We start from the raw sequence: 20,203 nt of genomic DNA on the forward strand, positions 1-20,203 counted from the left end.
AAACATTTCAAGACAATCATGTTTATACACACAATAATTTATATGTTACAGGTGCAAAGCAAGGAAGAACAATAGAACGAATACACACATATAAACACACGGGTGTCTACTTTTGGGAATAACAGCCAGAAGGTAGTTACAACAGTGATACAGATAGGCAAAACATTATCTCAAAGTCAAAATAATATTTTCATCCCAAAGGCAATACTTTACACAGCACTTTCTCAGGAAAAGAGGTGGGTTTTCTTTGGTTCACAACAATTATTTTGCTCTTGAAAAATACATTGTCAATCTTTTTGAACTAAAAGATCTGCTGGGTAAACAGGCAATTTTCAAACCTCAAATGACAAATTGTTATGCATAAAAATGTACACCCTGTTTAAATAGTTACTTTAAAAGTGAAAAACTCTAGATGAGTCTAACCTTTAATGAAAGATAGCACGACTTTCCTCCTGTAAAACAAATGCATGTTTTGTCTTCCTCAAAAGTACAGTTTAAACAGAAGAAAAAAAAATTATTTGGGAAATCATTTGCACAGTAATATCAAACAGAAGTATTAATTAAAGATGGCCTTTAAAATCTGATCTGCGTTTCTTAACTTTGGTTAATTTCCTGTCTTGAAAAACCGTTCGTGGGCATGTTTCTCTATTTTGTCTTCTGTCACCACTGAAATATTTTGGACTAGGGAGAAGCAATTGACTGACGTCTCATGTCAGGCTATTGCATGTGACAGTTTTATAGGCATGCCTGGAAGACACGGCCTTCCAAAAGGTGAGTTAGAAAACCGTGCTCACAAAGTAAGTCTAAGTTTAGTAGTTCTACTAAATAGAAGGTCGAATGGAGTGAGGCTTGAGTCCAGGACTGTTGGTGTTTTCACTAATGGGCTGGATGTTAGCAATGGAGAACGAACTTACAACATTCACCCGTAACACCCCAAAAAGCTGAGGAAGAATGAGCATTCAAAATAATCTTGACAAACTAGAGAAATCAGCTCCAGAATGGGATGCAAGTCAATAGGGTTAAATGCCAGTTACGAAACCCACGTGGGAATAGTCAGCTGCACAAACACAGAATGGAAAAACAAGTGACTACCCAGTAACTCTGCACTGAAGAATCCAATGATTATGGCGGATCACAGCATGAACATTAACTATGAGATGTTATGCCATCTCATAGGTGAGATATTCATCTCATGAAACAGGTGAACATTATATTTGATATATGAATAGGAGCACCGTCTGTTGACTCACAAGGGAACCCTACTGCTCTGTAAGCTTTGGAAAGCCCCTGCAGCAGAAACTCCATCGGCGTGGAGTGATAGAAAAGATCCCAGCTTTTCTTGGAGACTTAACCAAGCACCGCTGAGTATCATATTAATGCAGTAGGGTTTTAAAAAATACGTAAGAGGCGTTCTTACTGAGTTCCCTTCCCAAACTTAATCACAGGTTAATCTGAAACAGATTTTACTTGGCTTGGTCAATGAAGGCCACTGGGTCTATTTCAATGCATCCGGATGAATGACTTTGAGGATAAAGTGGACGCCCCCATTCCTTGTGGACAAATATGCATCCTAAAGAACTTCCACGGATTTTCTGCAGCTTTTGCAATACTAAATCTGCTCTCACAGATAATTTGTGCTCATTTTGGTGGGTCTCTCCTCTTCGAAGTCAACTGGAAAATGAAACCTTATCAGCAGAAAAGCAATCCTTTCTCACACACGTCTTCAGGAAAGAGCATTTCGCTAACACTTCTTAGACAGTTGTGGAGACTGACATAGTGCAAGGCGTTGAGGGAAGAGGAGGTGTCCCTGCTTATACAAACAGTTTCAGCTGGCTGGAAACTGGCTCTGTACCACAGCTACCCTAACTAGACGACACACCTGTGCTCATATAGCCCAAGGTATGTATCCACCATCACGTAATTTTCTGCTCAACTCCTCGCTTGACTCTATAAACTTCAAAAAAAAAGAAAAGAATAAACATTCTGACAGACTTTATTATATCTGCCAACTGTGTGTAACATTTCCTATTTATACAAGAACGTTTTACTATTAGAAACCAACAGTTTCTTGAAAGCAGATTTTCGCGGGCTATTCAGCTCCATTTACCTTCATTTTACGCTGCAGGCACAATTAAACCAAGCTCTTGTATTGTGGGTTAAGTCATGGAACATTTTCACATTAAAACTGAAACGATATACAGGCTTTTGCTGAAAGCATTGTCAGATCAGCGCTGGAAGATTTTAAATCAGGCAATGTCTATGAATGGCTGTATGAATAGGTCTTTTGTGGTCCTGTCATTTCTCAGGCACAAAGTCTTTGTAGCAAGCAAAATATTTTGGCCATTCACGTTTTACTGTGTGATTTATATCATTGTCCCAAAGCCCTTTGTGAATTTAAAATGCTGTGACCATGTTTTCCAGAAAGGAACGCTTAAATATAGTATTCCCAGATCCTCATGTAAGTTCTTAAATGTGGCCCTGATCCTGCAAATACCGACACGGATGCTTTCAGTTAAACACAGGACTGAATTCTGGCAGAATCAGGGCCTAAATAAGCTGCCTTTTCAAAAATACCAAGTAGTTTCCAAGGACCACTGCAAGCCGCAGAGCACAGAGGCAGGACTACGTTGCATAGTCCTGCTGACTTCAACGGGATTACTCACATGTTTAACACCCTTGCTGGAGCATGTCCTTTCTGAGAAGCACTGGCTCCCTCTGCCTCAAACGAGAATGGATTCAGGCTCTTAAAGCCGCAAAGCAGAAACCTGACATGCATGCTTAGTTCCGTACACTTGATTTTGACTGCTGAAGGTAAATACACGTTGCTACCTTTTTCTTCGATGAAGCCCTAAACCTAAATGTATGCACCAGCTTTGGGCAAGAAAAGGTCATGCACTAACACACTTTGCTAACTAGTCCCTTTACTCATACAGTGTCTAAGCAAATAAAGCCAAAATTGATGTATTTTTAGAATGCGGGGGTTTTTTGTTGGTGTTTTGTTTGTTTTTTTTTTTTAAAATCACCTTAAGAAAAGTGATGAATTACCAAAAATTACAATTCTAAAGGCTATGGATTTCTACAGAATGTTCAAATACAGTCAGTATTGACCTGATTAACACTTTACTCCCTAAAGCAGGAATACTTTATAATGCATAATGCTGCAGGGAACCTTCAAGTAAAGAGTGAAAGGATATTTCTTTGGATGCTCCAAGTCAGAAGATATGGTTCTGAACTCACAGTTTAGGAAAGTTGTATTTCAGTCGAAGTGGAAGATGATTTAGCTAGACCACGCCTACACTGAGCTGCTCAAAAAAGGGGCAGCATATAAGGTAAGTACAGTGGTAGCCTTAATCTTCTTTACATCTGACATCCTCTGGGGACAACTGGAAACCAGTTGATTCTGGATACAATCGGCAGCCAGAGACTGTTAGGATGTAAAAACACTATGGTGGTGGTCTCCTTCCCCACGCCACATGATACAAGATCTACACTGCAGCTAAGCTGATTTCAAGGCTGTCACAAATCAAGTCTAGCAGGCCAAGGGTCTACAACTGTGTAGTGAAGAATGGGGACAAGTACAGTGCAAGGGGATTACAGCAATATGTCATCGAATACTACCTCAGAGCAAAGATTTCAGCTCAGTGTCTACAACAAAGCCTTTCTGTTTTGCAGTTTATCTCTATTAGAAGCGTCAGTCTCTCAGTTTCTCAGCCAACAGATAGCTAGATGTCACCAAAGAGGTCCTCTGGCTCACAAGTGTTTTCCAGTGTTTCAAGATTCATCACATCCGGGGAATGCTTGCCCAATGTCTTCTGTGAGGCCAGACTGGGTCTGGAAATATAAAGCAGAGAGATTTGATACAAATTCAGATACAGATATAAACAATCCCAACATATACACAGCCAAGGTAACCACTTAATAGTGTATTTTGAGCTTTTTGTTAAGGCTACATGTAAGAGAAAAGTGCTTTTTTGTAAGAGCTAATTACTTCTGAGAGGGCAATGGCAAAACAAACAGATGAAACTCAGCTTATAAATGTCAAGGCTTCAGCTATTTCGTTACGAATGTTAGGACCCTGAGAATGACCATTTCACCCACAGTTTTCACATGGAAAGCTAGGGAGAGCCAAATGCAGAAAATATGCAAAGGATCTGCTCTGCTGCTATTGCACAGCATGATGCTCTACTAACTGCTCTTTATTTTTTCCCTGGTGCTAAGCACGTGTCTGTTGTCCATCAGTTTGACACGGAGGCACACGAAGAATCTGAGTTGTCTCAAAGGTCCACTCCCCGAAGGTGCAAGCCTCGCTCCCAAACAGCAGAGCAGAAGAAAACAAAGGCAAAAGAAGAAAATCCTTTCATAATACAGGAATCCACAGGGAATACAGGGACTTTCAAATCCATGGCCTTTCCCCCTATGTACGTTGTGTTTACATTTGCTATAAACGTATGCAAAGAGAAGCACTTGCCGTTCATTGATGTGTATGCTGAGGTGTGCGTTTGCACGCCTATAGCTGGGCATCACAGAGCCCTATCTGAAAACTTCAGGCCTGAATCAGACATCCATTGCACTGATTAACGTGCCACTCCGCATCAATCGGTCCTACCTAGCACACCTTTGGCTGCCCTCGTCAACGCAGACACTTTAAATGTCTCTTGGCTATAATGGCGCCTTGTGTTTCTCAAAAACCCACGTTCACTGTTTCTCCTCTCTCAATGAGACACCACTCTGGTAAAGACGGCTCGTGTTTCCAAAGATGGTGGCATGTGCAACAGATTCTGATCCCCACAGGAATTAATCTTATATGTATAGGCCAGATCTGCAAAAAATCTTTGAATCCTGAAGAGTCAACTTTGCTTTTGCAAGCTTTAAGAGGAGAATTATCAGTCACAGATACGGGTGTTCTCAGTGACAAGATACACCAGGTTGATATCACTAGCTGCTTTGAAAATAAGACAGAATCTCTTAATCTTGGCTCAGTATGCCCCAGGGAATCAATGCAGGAAGCATGGAACAGATGTGATGTGCTGGTATTGCAGGATTTTGGACCGGTTGAAGTTTCATAAGGGTTGATGTCTTCATGCCCAGGTATATTCCAGTGGTGTAATCCTGACAGAAGGTGAAAAATTCATGTATTACCAAGGCCAACACATGAGCCACCGGGATGGAAAGAACTAGACAGAAGTGATAGAAAGTGTTACTCTCGAATGCTGCCATATGGGGCTTAGCGCAATGAGGCATAGGATCATAGACTTATAGAACCACTTAGGTTGGAAAAAACCTTTAAGATCAGCAAATCCAACCGTTAATCTAACACTGCCAAGTCCACCACTAAAACAGTCCCTAAGAGCCACACCTACAAGTCTTGCAAAAGCAATCTTTACCTTCAGACTAACTCAACCATTTGCCGTTAATTGCTCCATGTTGTAGAGCCAACATAGTTACAAAAATTCAGTAATTTTTCTTCTTTTTGAAGAATTTCCAACAGATTCGGAACCAAGTTTCCCAGAACCCCTACCCAGAAATCTCTAGGGAGCAGAAGGTTTTATAAAACATTGCAGTCTTCAAAGTACAGTAAGTTTCCTAAGACCCCAGCCACTGCACGATTCATAGCCTCTCACACTTCAAGTCTGTCAGGCCCTTGGAGGTTCAGAGGTTTCACCACGATGTTTCCTGCTGTGGACCTGAGGAATGATTTTCATTTCAAGGTGGAGCCCCCTGTGCTCCTGGAGAATCAGCAAAAGCCCAGTAAATGCCGACTTTGGAATGCCGTCACTTCCAAAGAGCTCTCTGTTATTCACAAGGGTTTCCTCACCATGCTATCCATCACTCCAGCTCTGCAAACCATGGTAAAGTCAATGTACTGGTATATCCAGATTATGATATTTTCTTTCTCTGGAAGTCTAACTAGCGTTTTCTGTGAATTCTTCCAAAATGCTTTCCTTCAGGTCCGAATAAATCGTGTCCAAGCATATTTTTTTTCCTGTTGGTATGCAGTGACATCTAGACAGATGGGTGTCTCATCAAAAGTCACTTGGACTAACTGTGGAACAAACCTGCCAGAATCAGACCCTTAGCCAATGACCTCTGGTCATCAGGATCAGAGCACTCCACAGCCAGCAGTCAATTTATTTGTACCATAATTTTCTTTTAAATATAGGTAGCATACTCCAACACAGTGTGATGCTCAAGGTTACTTATTGAAGGCGTGTCGTGCCTTTACCTTTCTAAGTCTGTTTAAAGCACTAAGACTCCAGTGAGAATGTATGTAAAACACACAGTATAAAGCCACACATTGATAATTTTAATTAATTCTGAAAGGTCACATCAGCAAATAAATTAGGCTGCAAAGACCTCTGTACTACCACAGGCTACTTCAGGCAGTGGAATATTTTTTTTTAGAGCATATCCTCATACGCCATACAGGCACATGACTAAAAGACTTCCGGGACTCCACATTTGTGGACTTTGAGGTTTCACCTATTCCAGCACTTTCTGATTTTGAAAAGCAAGTCTGACAGTGCTTAAGCAACTTCAACAACAATTTTATCCTCATCGGCTAAAATAACCGTTTTCAGCACCATACACGAGATCACATCTATAAGCCAAATCACTGTGGAGTCTCAACTTTACACAGCTAGGACTATTAAGCTTCTGTGTTCTTGTAAGAACATGGTCCTCATTTAATCTCCACAAGCTGTATTACCATGCCTGTGAATAAACCCAACGACACTTGCAAAGTGGAAGCATTAGGCTCTTTACATGAAGTTCACAAGCAACTTAACTTTGGTTTTAAGACTTGATGATTCCTATTTACATGGCAATTATTCACTGAATGGCAACAGCTTGCTTTGTGCTGTGAAATTATTTTGAACCTTGGATTCTCACTGAAGCTGTATTACCATACGCTAATGCATAACTGACTTAATTTCTTTAAATTGCAGTGAGTTGTATAGTCCTCTCTTGCCAAAAAGCCTGCAAGTAAGGCATTCTTGAAAGTTTATTCTTCTGTTGGATCACTTTTTGAAGTCTTGCCTTTTGGTAAACTTAAACTCCATTAACACATCTGGAGAACTGCTGACTGTAAGAGATCATTTCATATTTCCTGACATTTAGTTCAAGCCCTTCATAAATTGAGACAGAAGACCAGATCCACAGCTGGTGTGAATCACTGGAGCACTAATAATGTCAGTGGAGCTCTGCTGACTTACACCAGCTGAGATTCTGGCCCAAGATTTGGAAGAAAGTGGTTACATTACTTGGTATTTCTTTCCACAGCTGAGTAACAGCCATAAGAAACAGAAGACACACAACACTTCAGTACTTAAGTAAACAGCAGAGAAGCTCAAAGCTATGCAGGGTCACGGTTTTGCATAGCTTGGGAGAAAATCCAACACCTTTTGCAGTAGGACAGATGGACCACTCCCACCCGTTTCTTGCGATCAATTATTCCTGAGCTCACACAGACCCCAGAGAAGATCTGCACAACGTCGTTCCAGCTGCAACAGACCACCAGTTCCACAAGATAATGTTTGTGAAGCCGTATAAAATAGAAAATAACCTCCTACGTGACTGCTACGAATGACAGGATTAAAAAGATCTTTGTAGTGGCAAAAAGATCAAACAAGTTGTAGTTGCACTGAAGGAAAATCAGCTCCAACATCAGCACAACTGCTCCTCTCGAGGTACTTCTTGCTGGAAATACGAAATGTTCTCGCACTTAGCTATGCTTGTATTGTCAGCCTAGCACATTACAGTTACAATTTTTGTGTTCTCCAGCAGCTCTCATGGGATTTGGGAAAAAAAAAAAAAAATCCTTGTAAATTAACATAGCTAGAAAAGTTTCCCAAGAAACTTAAGCAATCTAGGAGGCATAGTTGTCTCCTTGGACCACTACATTATTTTCCTCATTTTTTAGAAACGGAATTAATCAGTTCCAATCAAAAGTTGGCATTTTACTAAAAGAGGAGATTTTGGCTCTTCCAGAAGATGTGTGGCAGTGTTTTAGGAAAAGGCTGAATTTCTCAGCGTGCATATCTTTCCTTAGCCTGGTTTAATGCTTCAGTTTTGTCATTAAACTGAAAAAAAAATGAAGGCTTAATACCATGAGCAGATATTAACAGGGGATATAACCTGATATATACTTTCTTCGGTATCATAAAAATAGGTGGCAGCAGCAGCTTATAAACAGAGAATTGGTAGCCATTGCAGCATAAACATAGGAACAAAGGTGAGGCACCTCAAACGCTAACGAGCGCTCACATTGCAACTGGCAGGGTGAAAGCTCAGAGCAGCATTTGTGCTCCAGAGATGGTATTTTCAGTTCACCCTGAGAAAAGAACTTGGATTCTTTGATTTATAAGCAATCTGCAGTCTTGGCTGCATAAACCTTCACAGAAGGTCCTCAGAAGAAAGGTGCTCATCAGCCATTGTTAATAAGGATTGTGAAAGGAGCTCATGGCTCATGGCTATACGTAAAACCTTGGCCTTGAATAACCAATGCCCTGTGGTGCAAGCTCTTGGGAGACATCATATTGATTGCCTGTGGCTACTGGACAAAAAGAAGAAACTTCAACCATGAAAAGAAAAAGAAATGGTGTAATAGAGGAGCGGGGAAAGCCTCTTATGTGAATAGATGCCTCAAGTACACTGTGTGCAGACAGACCCCTTTAAAGTTGGGTATCAAAAATGTAAGGAGACTAAATTGAAACTACATCTGATTAAAAACACAGTGACACTCCCCTTTACAGAAATGCTACCATGATTGTAATTTAAGGTCAATTATAAAGGCATTTTTATTTTAAATTCAATTTATAATGGAAAATCAAACTCAGTAATTTGGTTTAGGTTTTGGCAATATTATGAGTATTCAACTTCCAGATATAGTCTACTCTGGCATTTATTCCTAGAAATAATGTGAAAACAAACCCATATATTTCTAATTGATCTTGCAAAAGAGGAGAACTTGCTGGACACCATCACCTTCATGATCTGAAATTACAGTTGATGGGCTTTTCCCTAAGCTATGTCAGTGATGAAACCGAAAAAATTTCTGCCAATTTCAATCATCTGAAGAGATCAGTGGTGTCAGAGATCATCAGAGCTCAAGCTGTACCTGGCCCCGACACAAATTCACAGAGGCTAGAGAAAAATACTTAGGAAATAGCTGAAAAGAATTATTTCTAGCTTAAGGGATACTGTCCCATCCCTCTTAGAGAACCTTCCATGCGTGGCGTTTTCCTACACGCAGTGTATTAAGCAAACAGTCTAGTCTCAGTTAACGTCAGCAGACAGATAATAATAAGCAGCTTGTTCAATTACACAGTTAATGAAGAATATTTTCAATGCAGCAACCACAAATTTAATGTTCAGCCAGGGAATCAATGTTCCTTAATAAGCTTCCACCTCTGGCTGAAAGCCAAGCTGTAACTGCACCTGCATTCATCACAGCCACTGCGCAGCAAGATAAGTCTGTAGTTCCCTCAATAAACAAAACTCAAAGCAAAACTTCAAAAACCAGGACACTGTCTTAAGCTCACGCAAGCACCACTCTTTGCTCTCTAGAACTAGAAACTATCAAATAGGGGACAATTTTGATTTATGCTTATACACGCTCTTTTTCTTTACATATCCCTGGAATCCTCCAGAGGGAAAAAAGTGAACTAGGAGTCCCCAAAACGTCACAGAAATTGGTATAGTGATTGTGGCGAGAACAAATTCACTAACAAATCTGCTACACTGAGATGATATTCATACATCTCCTATTGATATAACTTTTAATATTGATATAACTTCCAATGACTGTTTAGATCTGTTCTCAACATTATTAATAATCCACTCTATTTAGTCCTACAAAACAGAAGTCCAAAGATCCTCAGAAAACGGTATGTGACGTCCAAAACGGCTTCACAGACAACATGTCATGTAAACAATACTGATCGTACTTTTTTATTCAGTTGCAAATTCCCAATTAACTTCAGTTGGTGTAGGTGCAAGTCCTTATTTCAAGAGAGCATTCCAGTTTAATAATATAGTCTTGGATCTTTATATCTGACTGAATGCACTTGCAGATGCTTACTAACAAAGATCGACTTAAAAACGTAATAATAGATGTCACTTATAAGGAAAGCCCTAAACCATGTTTGTTTTAGACAAGTGGCACATATTTCTGTGGCTCAGTTCCACTTAAACTCCTTCTTGCTTAAATAAACTGGACCAAACTGCCTTTGAGGAACATACTAGCACCACTGCCTTCACTGGGAAAAAAACCCACAAATCTCTTAATCATAGCTACAAGAGTACATAGTAAAGGAAAACTTAGTTTGTTTAGGAATTTTGTCAAGGTCTTTCATAAATCCAGTACATCGCAGATTTATTGGCAAATGCTAGAAGCCATTCCTCATAGCCATTAAGAGCTATTTATCACATATACATTTATATAACACCAGCACCGGCTAAACTGTGTCATAACCCTTTTCCAGGCTGTCAGACCCTGGAGCTGCTCTCTCTCCCTAACCCTTTCTTATCCCCTCAGTGTGATCACAAACAGTAGCCAGAGACCTAAGGGGGCAAATAAAAATCCCCGAACCAATTTTTCATGTAGGAAATGTGTGTCCTCCTGCTCCCCTGTCTGCTGCCCTCCAGGACAGAAGGGGTCGAGGTGGCTGTTGCACAGTGGTGGAGCATGGAGGGGCAGGTCTTCCACCTGAAAATCTGAAGCCTGCAGACAGCAGCTACAACTGCAAAGCCACCTTGAATCAAATCGCAAAAAATAAGAGCATTTAACTGGAGGAAAACCCAGCAACCCTAAAACCTAGATTGTGCTTCAGATGTTCCATGTCTTTTCCACTCCTTTCCAGTACCGAGGCTCTGTTTAAATCCAAATGAATTCAACAGGAGCTAAGCGCTTGCCTGGAGTTTACAAAGCTTCCTGAACCTGAAGTTGAAAGAAGCACTTCTTTACAAAGCTTCCTGAACCACAGCTTCAGCTCGCAACTCTCGGGGGTCTACCCTTCGCACTGACTGCTATAGAACGAAACCCACAACTTCACAAATTAATAAAATTTAAGTTATTCTTAAAGAAAAATGGATTAGTCCAGCATTCATAGGATGAAAAGTTTCCTCTTAATACTAGACTAGGGTACTCTTTTTACTAAATTACTAGGTATAGCTAAAAAAATCCTCTTATCAGAAGGAGGTAGGAGAATCGACGGACATAATCCTTAAAATGATCTTTTAAAAACTCCTGTGATTGAATTAGGCAAATTCTTTCTCCCTGCTGAACACTTCGTACACATATACTGGTGCCCCGGCAGAAACCTATTACTGCCCAGATCACCCACTATCCAGAGATCTGCTGGGCAGGTTTTGAATCATTCACTTTAATCAGCTTATTGCAGAAAACCACTCTGGGTTGGTACAGTGTACGGATATGACTTATGTATGTATTTTCTGATGACAAAATGCACTTAGAAAGATAAAGTAGCAGTGAGTTATTAATAAATCCGGAAGCAGTGAATTGAATAAAATGGAAGGGGTTTTCAATTTACAAGTTAAGGTAGAGCAGATAAAGTATAATGAGCCTTTTTTTCCTCCCTGTAATAGGTCTTTATTGAGTAGAAAATTGTTTTAGTACCGATAATTGTACTTTCCTTTCTGCCGTCTCTTAACTCCTGTTCAGCCTCTACTATGTTCCTCCTGCCCCCGCCGTAGCCACAGATCTGAACTCATTCATACTTGGCTGAAATAAGATCAAACCTTTGATATTTAACATCAAATCCCTGCCTACAGTGACACCTGTGAGAGCTGCAACATGTTCAAACAGCAGTACAAAAAAAAAAAAAAAAAGGGGTGGTGGGGGGTGGGTGGGGTGCCTGGGACACAGCACATTCAGCCCTTTGAAAACATAAGGAGAAATGTAAAAATAGGAACCGTGGCTGAGACAGAACAGAGATGGACACTGCAACAGCCAGGGTTTTCTGGCTAAAATGGAAATTTTTCTCCTTTGCATTTTCATCATGCCTTACCCATTCCTGAGGTACCTCCTCACCCCGGGTAGAGAACATACATTGGCTTTGTCTGCCTGATGCCAACCCTGCCCCTTACTTTGGGGTGCATAAAGCAAATGAACGTGGGCTGAGGAGCCTGGTTCTGACTCCTGAGCTTCTTAACTTGCTAGTAATAATACTTCTTTTTACTTTGGACATGTGGTTAAGATGTTTTAACAACCTTCCCTTTAGAGAGCCTGTCTATCAAAATGTCTGTTCAGTGGAGTAAAGAAGCCACTTTGAAAACCTATCTTCTATTATCATATGAAGCAGAAACCATCTGCAGCTTATGACGGAACTGCTGTAAGACAGTCTGTATGGCAGGCTTCAAAACTGATTTTTTCTCCTCTGACACCCCAACTGGTCCCCATCCATTCGAGCTCTCAGGGTCTGCCTAAGCATCAATATCTGCAGTAAGTACTTTAACAGGAGCACTTAACAACAGACCAAATACCCAAGTCATTGCTTGTTGAGTAAATGCTGCAAAAGAATCTAGACTATAAGATTTTTAAGAAAGGTTATACTGCCTCCAAAACAACAAACCCCCCAACTAACCAAAGGGACAGGACTGGCCCTGTGTGTTCCTTTTAACTGAAATCCTTACATAAAGAGGGGTTTTCTTTCTAATGAGCCCCTCTACTTTTTATTTCCATAAATGGTCATAGTCACAGAAAGATTCTTTAGCCCCTAAATTTCAGATATTTCCTTTTCTGGCAGAACCGTTTGCATCCATGTTGTACCAGGATCTAAGGGACAGTCTCAGCTTTCACATGCACACACGGACCTCCCCCAGCAATGAAGGTCGGACAATTAACTGGTGCTAAGCTGGCTGTGACTGTGCTGGGATTGCTGCAGATCTGTCCCCAAAGGTGCTACGGAGGGGAGCCAGAATGGCCACCAGTCAGGTCCTGCCTCTGCATCGCAGGCCACCCATCCTGGTTTTGAGAAAGGAACCGAGACGGCTGATGGACGGGAGTTACATGGCACAAATTAATGAACATGGCAAGCTGAAAGACAGCAACCAACTCGGTACCTTAGACACAACTTTCTGATGACGACCTTTCCATGAATATAGACGGACACAGTTTCAGGGAGCCTATGCACCACAAGTCCCTCTACCAGATACTCCTTCTCAGGCTCCAGGCTTTCAGAGACACTTTGTTAATCAGGAAATTAAGAGCAGGGTCTTGGACAGACTTCAGGCATCTGAGGCTGGACTATCTGTCACTTGTCAAGACTACTAACCAGATGCACAAATGCAACCATGAGAACATGCAATACTGCTGACACACAGCCAGGCTGCTTCGGGCTGCTGCGCTCCCCTGCTCACCACCCTTACTTGGAGAGATCACCTTATGCTTTAGGCTCCAAGCCTGCTCAGCACCTGTCTCGGCACGAGGCACGGACACCTGCAAGCGTTATTTCACATGCAGTGTAACTAAAAAGCATTCAGCAATTTTGGTCACTGTGACCCGCACTGGGCTTCCCGCAAGGAAGAAACAGGCCATGTCAGCCAGTCTGGAACAGGTAAGGGAAAAGGTGATTTACCAGGCACCTACAACCTGGGAACAGCCGTCCTTGGGTCAACCCAGTGCTGCTCAGAACCCCTTCTCCAGCAGCGGCCAAAAACAGATGTCTGCTCTGTGAATGAAGAGTACGGTGCTTTCCCAGCGTCCAAGCGTTTGCAGCTCAGAGGCGTCCTGAGCCTGGGGTTAATTTCTGTGTATTCAGTAATATGCAGCACATTTCTCGTTCACAAAATGGCCCTGTTCTCCCCTGAGCCCGTGTAAACTTCTAATATTCCCAAAAATCTTGTAGGATCTCCACAGGCAATACATAGGAATAGGAAAAACAGCAGAAAACATAGAATACCATGAGAAGGGTGAAAAACATGACGAAATTGATTAGATACCAATATGCAATAATTTTCTTAACACAGCCATTTCAGTTCTACAGCCGAAGACAGATTTTATCTTCAGTTGTGATATATTAGTATAAACCTGAAGTACCTCCATCTTGTACCAGTCTGGTTCGAACCAGTATTCAAACTTTATAAAATTTTAATCCAGAGAGCGCTTTGATAATTGTGCTGGTGCTGCACCACTGACAAATTTAGATACTTTGCCTTTTTGTGAGTTTCAGCATAGTGCTGTAGGAGATTTTTTTGTCTTACAAATGCATTAAGAGAAAAGGGAGCACCATACAGGTGGGCAACTGGGACTTTATTAGGAGAAGGTGGATGTCAATCAGAGTAGAATAATCATGGTGAAACAGATGCTGCCTGTGTAAAACAACCCAGTGTGCTGTATAGATGAATCACTGAAAGTGCAATTACACCTGCATCTTGGGTTACTGGTAACAGGTCCAGTTATTGGAAACCCAGCTGGCTTGATCCACACTACAGTACTGGGAAACAGGAAAAGAATAACACTCATTTTTCAAGTACACCTCCTCGCTTGATGTCTCCATTTTTTCTTTTCAGAGAAAAAATAAAAATCGATAGTAGGTTTATAGCCCAACAATCGCAGGTCTTCTGTTAACTAAGATTGTGACAGTTTTTATGTTTTGTATCTTGATTCTGTCTAAAATGGTTATCTTCGCAAAAAAGAGAGGGAGAGAAAGTGAAAGAGCAAGAATAAGAGTTCCCATCTGAAACATAGCACATAACTGCCTCAGCCCTGGCATAAATTCTCATGATCAGAGTGAACAGTTCAGATAGTATAAATGGATGCGAAGAATTTAAAAGACCTAGTTGTTTAAGGAGTTGTGGGTTTTTTTCCAAGGATTATTATAAATAAAAATGGTTGTTTGAAAAGCTTCCCAATAATTGTGGCAGACAGAAAGCATTTCTGGTATCATTAGGGAAAGAAAGAATTTTTCAGAATTCAGTCTGAAGCCCGGATTTTCAGTCCAAACTTAGCTTAGCTCTCCTTTTGACAAAATCAGCTTCTTTCAGAGCAGAGTCAGACTAAGTTACTGGCACTTCGAAAATGATTGCACATGGAATTACCAAAGCTCTTCAGCTCTGAGGATTCATCTCAGGGTTGATGAGTTCCTGCTTTCACTTGTTCCAGCACCGTGCAGGGTAAGCTGCAATTCCCTACATGACATTGCTGGCATGCAGCCCTCCTAATCCCCCACTGAATCTTCCAAAGAATTTTATTACTAACAATATGTAGCATAACAATTGACTGCATTGTACATACACATATATACTCTTGCCTATTAAAAGATTATAGGTCTGGTCATGAAAGATGGAGTTTCCCCACTGGCTTTATTTTGCTTTGTATAGGTTCTTTGTACACAACGTGCTAACATCAGCCTCCCAAAACACAGCAGGAGGTCAGCGGACTGTGTTTTTAACCTGTTTGCTTTGTTTCCCCACACCCGTCTGGACTCACTAGTCGGACAGAAGTCCAAAGTATATGGCCATCTTATTTTTACCTTTTAAAACTAAGGTCAAAACGAAAAACTAACAAGTAAGACTGCCCCGGTTGCGTGTGCCATTGGGTTTTGACACAAACCAGAAGCAAGGAAAGAAACCCAAAGCACATCCTACTCACTGGTTAGGTTTTGATGGTGATATTTGTGTGCTCGCTTTGTATGCAATTGCTTGTGCATTGTTCTGCCAGGTACACAGCATTCATTGGAAACGCCTGCCTCAACATAAAGCATACAACAGAATCAGTAAGAAATTAACAGGTGCTGACACACTGATTCTATGCACTTTCTTTAAACTACGAGAACATTTTAAACATCAGTGAAATAATAAAATAATTTATATTGATCCCTGCAAAAACCATGACGCAAGATAGGTATTTGGAACAAAGCAGCAAGCTGAGAAAGATGTTTGACTGTGTGTCTGGTTTAATAACCAATGTAGCTTTTAAAAAATTTTGTTGACCAGCTTTACACCAGCCACTATGAGAAGAGGAATCCATTCTACCTTTTCATACTCAGTATTGCTGATTGTAATAAGATATTCAGGCAACAGTAATAAAAGCTCATTCAGATTTAGAACCGATGAAAGCCATTATGGTGAGGGCTTGGTACTGTCAAACTGTCAAGTTTCAAGCTTAATGTAATTCTTCAGAGTTTATGCTTTCTCTATTCCAGAAGAAAAAGACTGCAAGCCATTTTCTGCTGAGATTGCTGTGAGACCAAGGAAGCAAGCCATTTAACTACAGAATGCCAAAACACTATATAAGGCACCAATAAAACTATATGTCATGTTACAGCAATTCTTCAGGAAGGGAACTGTCTTGCATTCTTGGATATTACTAGTTAAAAAATACGACAAGGGCCTTGAGGCCCTTGGTGGGGTGGGGTGTGAGAAATTTCAGAGGTCTAGGAAGCGCGTTCATTTAAATTTTATTAATTGTTTCTGTTTTTCTATGCTAGAGACATGTTCCATTGTGGAGGAAACAATGAAATAATATAAAATAATAATGAGTCATTAGGTTTAGCCTGAATACTGCCATTTATCAGCAGAACATATTCTGCCTGAAGTTTTTTCTACAACTTCTTGCAAAACTAGCACTGATACGAATGCCCTACACACACTTCCAAGTCACACAAGCTTTGTGATTGTAAAAAACACAGAACTGCCAAAACAAGGTGCATTCTGTGTCCTACCTGTGTGAAAGTCAAGTATGGCATGGATAGTGGCGCTGATGTGCGTTTCCTCTAATACCCAGTGGAGCTGGCTCCACAACGCTGACAGCCAAGTGCCACCAGGTCTGTGGAATTACAGAAGATCCCAAAGTGGAAGGGAGCCATAAGGATCATTGAGTCCAATTCCCTGCTCGTCACAGGACCACCTAAAACTAAAACGTGTGACTAAGAGCATCATCCAGACACTCCTTGAACTCTATTTATCAGTCTTCAGCTCCTCAGTTGAAGCTCCCTGTGATGATGAAAATCATCCTGAACAATGACTGGATGCACCAGGAGGCAGATCTCTCAGGGAGGACAGATTACTTCACCTGTTCGTTTCCAATATTCCATGAAACAACAACTGTCAGTTCATAGTGAACCTGAACTGGAGTTGAACCACTTGCCAAGCAGCCAGTGAGTAGACAGCAATAAATAACGATGCATGAAGTCAACCTCAGTGGAAATAATACTCCACTTTGAGTTTTAATTCTATGCTGACGGAAATAAGATTTTCTCTTTCACTGGGGGGCCAGGCGTATTAAAACTCTGTGAAAGAGAGTACAGCACAGGGCCACGTAAGGGACCCAGATAATGTGACGGAGATCTGGCAGAGATCATAACCCAGGCAGGAATGACCATAGAAGGAAACCCCAGTTCCAGATCTAGGAGTGTTGAAGTGCCATCTATACTATCTATGTTACATCTGCTCACCTCCAGCAAAGAGGAGGTGCGGCCAAACTATAAATAAATCAGCATGGTGTAAGAAAAACAACTGAGACTTTGATAAAACTACTATTAATGACTTTGGCTTGTCACAATTGCTGCATTAAAAAAAAAAACAACCAAACCCAAAAAACAACACAACTTTCCTCTGTTAGCCAAAAAATTCCCAAGAACAAAAAAAAACAGTCATGTGTTCATCCACAGCCTAGGAGACTACGCGGGAATGAATTAAAACAAAGCTGTGCCCAGGCACAAGGGGTAGGATGCCGTAAATATAAAAGCAACTGATGGGCATTGTACCATTTGCTGCTCACAGATAAGATGCCTATACCTACAGAAGGAGAGGCTGTTTGGACTTAAAACTACTTCTGTTCTTCCCTGCACGACAGTTTAATGAACAGATACACACATCTAACTGACCCTTGCTTCATAACAGGAAGTGCTCAACAGGCAGAAGAAAGAGTTGGTAGACAAGGCACAAAGAATGAAACCCCTATTTGATTACTAAGCTGCTGCAAAACCGAGGCAGAAAGAAATACTCATGCTCCCAAACAGAAATTGTGTAGTAAGATGTTCTTCCGCTTCCTGTAAGCATCCTAGAGCTGTTCCCAGCAATACAAAAGCAAGCAGATTCAGAAGGCTTGGAACTAGACTGGAGGCTTATCAAAACCACCCAGTTCTTCTCAAAACTTACAGCAGAGAACAATGAAAGGGTACATCTAAGATTTCTGCAGTACTGCTTTCAGAAATGAGAGGAACAAAAAAGCCATCCACTTTTTACAGAGTGGGATGAAAAATGGGATAACATGAACACTCTGGCCAATTCTTTTGAAGTTTGGATCAAAAAAGGAATGAAGCCTTGGGGGCAGGGGTACAGGAAGAGAAGTCACTACTTTATCATATTCAGTCATTCATCCTCAGCATTTCTATGCTTATTACATGTCAGCAATCACAAATTAGACAGCAAAAGTATGATAAAAGTAGCCATGCCTAGAAAGCGCTTCTTACAGACAATGCTTAATTCACAGATGTAGTGTTTTTCCTTTGAATCGTTGGCTGAAAAGAAAAAAACTCTTAGTGAAACTGTCCCTGGTGAGAAGTCTAGATCAATATGAGGTGAACAGCTAGAATGAAATCAATAAAGGGAATAACGAATCCAAAGACACTTCTTTTTAAAGCAAAAAACACAGGTGAATCAAATTCCCTCACAGATACTGTCCTGCCTCACTGGAGTTTACTGGCCTCCATAAGGGTTGAAGTTCATGAACCACCGCTGCTAAAATGCCCTAAAATAAGGAAAATAAAAATCAGGGAAAATTGTCCTGTGCAGTATTGCATTACTGTGTGAATTGCCTTCAGCCTTGTCCTTTCTCTCCATCCCATAACGTGGAGAAGGTAAAAGCAGCCGCAAAGGCACACAAGCCCCTTGGGAGACCCATGGCCTTCCACGCCGGTGTCCCAGGGCTCACTAGCAGGCACCACCGGCGTGCTGCCCTGTGTCACCTCAAAACAGCACGTGGTTGCTCCATGGACTCTGTTAGCTTTTGCCTGCACCAGCAATGTCACATCCATCCCTACTTCAATGCTAATACATACGAAGATTAAAAATTGAAAAACCTGGGTGAGGGAGAGAAATGTACGTGTCTCCTGAGGACCACTCACAGCAACACAAGTATGGACAAAAATTGCATTTGGAGAGAAGCCGTCACTGGCAGACTGAAGGTGGCTGCTGGACAGAGGTAAGCAGATGTCACGCTATGTAGTAAGAGCAAGTTGTTATTGGCAGAGGTTAGAATAGCCACATTGCACATGTGTATCTATGCTGCGGTGGCTTACACAGCTTGTCCCAAATGAGTGCCAAAAACACCTATTTTCCCACCGTGCCTTTCCATGCATTTCATTCATTGCTTCCACTCTCATCGTCCAGCAGTCCAAATTGCAAAATCCAAGTGCTGCCTCTGACGGGAAAAGGAACACAGTAGCTGGCTGGCACAAACGGTACAAATTGGGAGAAACTGGATCTGGGCCAGCTACAGAATAGGCAGCTTTTGGTGGCAGAACAGTTTTCAAAAGTTATGTACACCATGCTCCAGCAGAACCTCCAACGGATGATGTATTGCTTACTCTTTCCAGACCTGAACTCCCCTAACGAGAAGCAAATCCTAGAATCACTAAAGGGTTTGCTGAGTTAATATGTTAATAGTGCTTCTTTATGCTACAGGAAATTAAGAGAATCTTCTGAAAAGAAAAAATATCAAAAAAACAATCCCGGGAATAAGCGCACTGCGGCGGGCTGGCCTGTGTCCGGCGGTGCGAGGCGCTGCCGCCCGCCGGCGCCCCCCGCGCGGTGCCGGGCAGAGCCCCTGTAACCCCCGGCTGGTGGGGCGAGGCCCGGGCAGGGAGAGCGCTCGGCAGTTCCCTCCCGGCACAGCGGGCTCCGCCGGGGGAAGCCGGGGGCCTTTGGGGCCGGCCACAGCAGGGCAGGGCGGGGAGAGATCCCCCCGGCCCTGACACACACCGTGTGCTGCCCTCCCCCGCGGGGCCCTCCCCGGGCGGGGGGCACGGCCTGCCCGGCCCTGGGCTGCCCGCGGGCTGCCCTGCCCGGCCCTGCCCGGCCCTGCCCTGCCCTGCCGGGGGGGCTCTGCTCCGGGCCGGTCCCCCCCGGCCTCCCCCTGCCCGGCCCTGCCCTGCCGGGGGGGCTCTGCTCCGGGCCGGTCCCCCCCGGCCTCCCCCTGCCCGGCCCTGCCCTGCCGGGGGGGCTCTGCTCCGGGCCGGTC

At 42.2% G+C, this 20,203-nt stretch overlaps 1 protein-coding gene across 2 annotated transcripts in view; it reads right to left on the minus strand.

Moving 5' to 3' along the window:
• Window positions 1-1,975: 1,975 nt before the first annotated feature.
• XRCC4 (X-ray repair cross complementing 4) overlaps window positions 1,976-20,203 on the minus strand; it is a 195,200-nt gene continuing 176,972 nt past the window's right edge. For both annotated transcript variants that reach the window (XM_080372566.1, XM_080372567.1), the window contains exon 8: window positions 1,976-3,831. In XM_080372566.1, the coding sequence (XP_080228692.1) occupies window positions 3,723-3,831 (109 nt within the window). In that variant the 3' untranslated portion in view covers window positions 1,976-3,722. The remainder of the gene's footprint in view (window positions 3,832-20,203) is intronic.

This window comes from Falco punctatus, assembly GCF_963210335.1.
Source record: "Falco punctatus genome assembly, chromosome: Z".
Lineage (NCBI taxonomy): Eukaryota > Metazoa > Chordata > Aves > Falconiformes > Falconidae > Falco > Falco punctatus.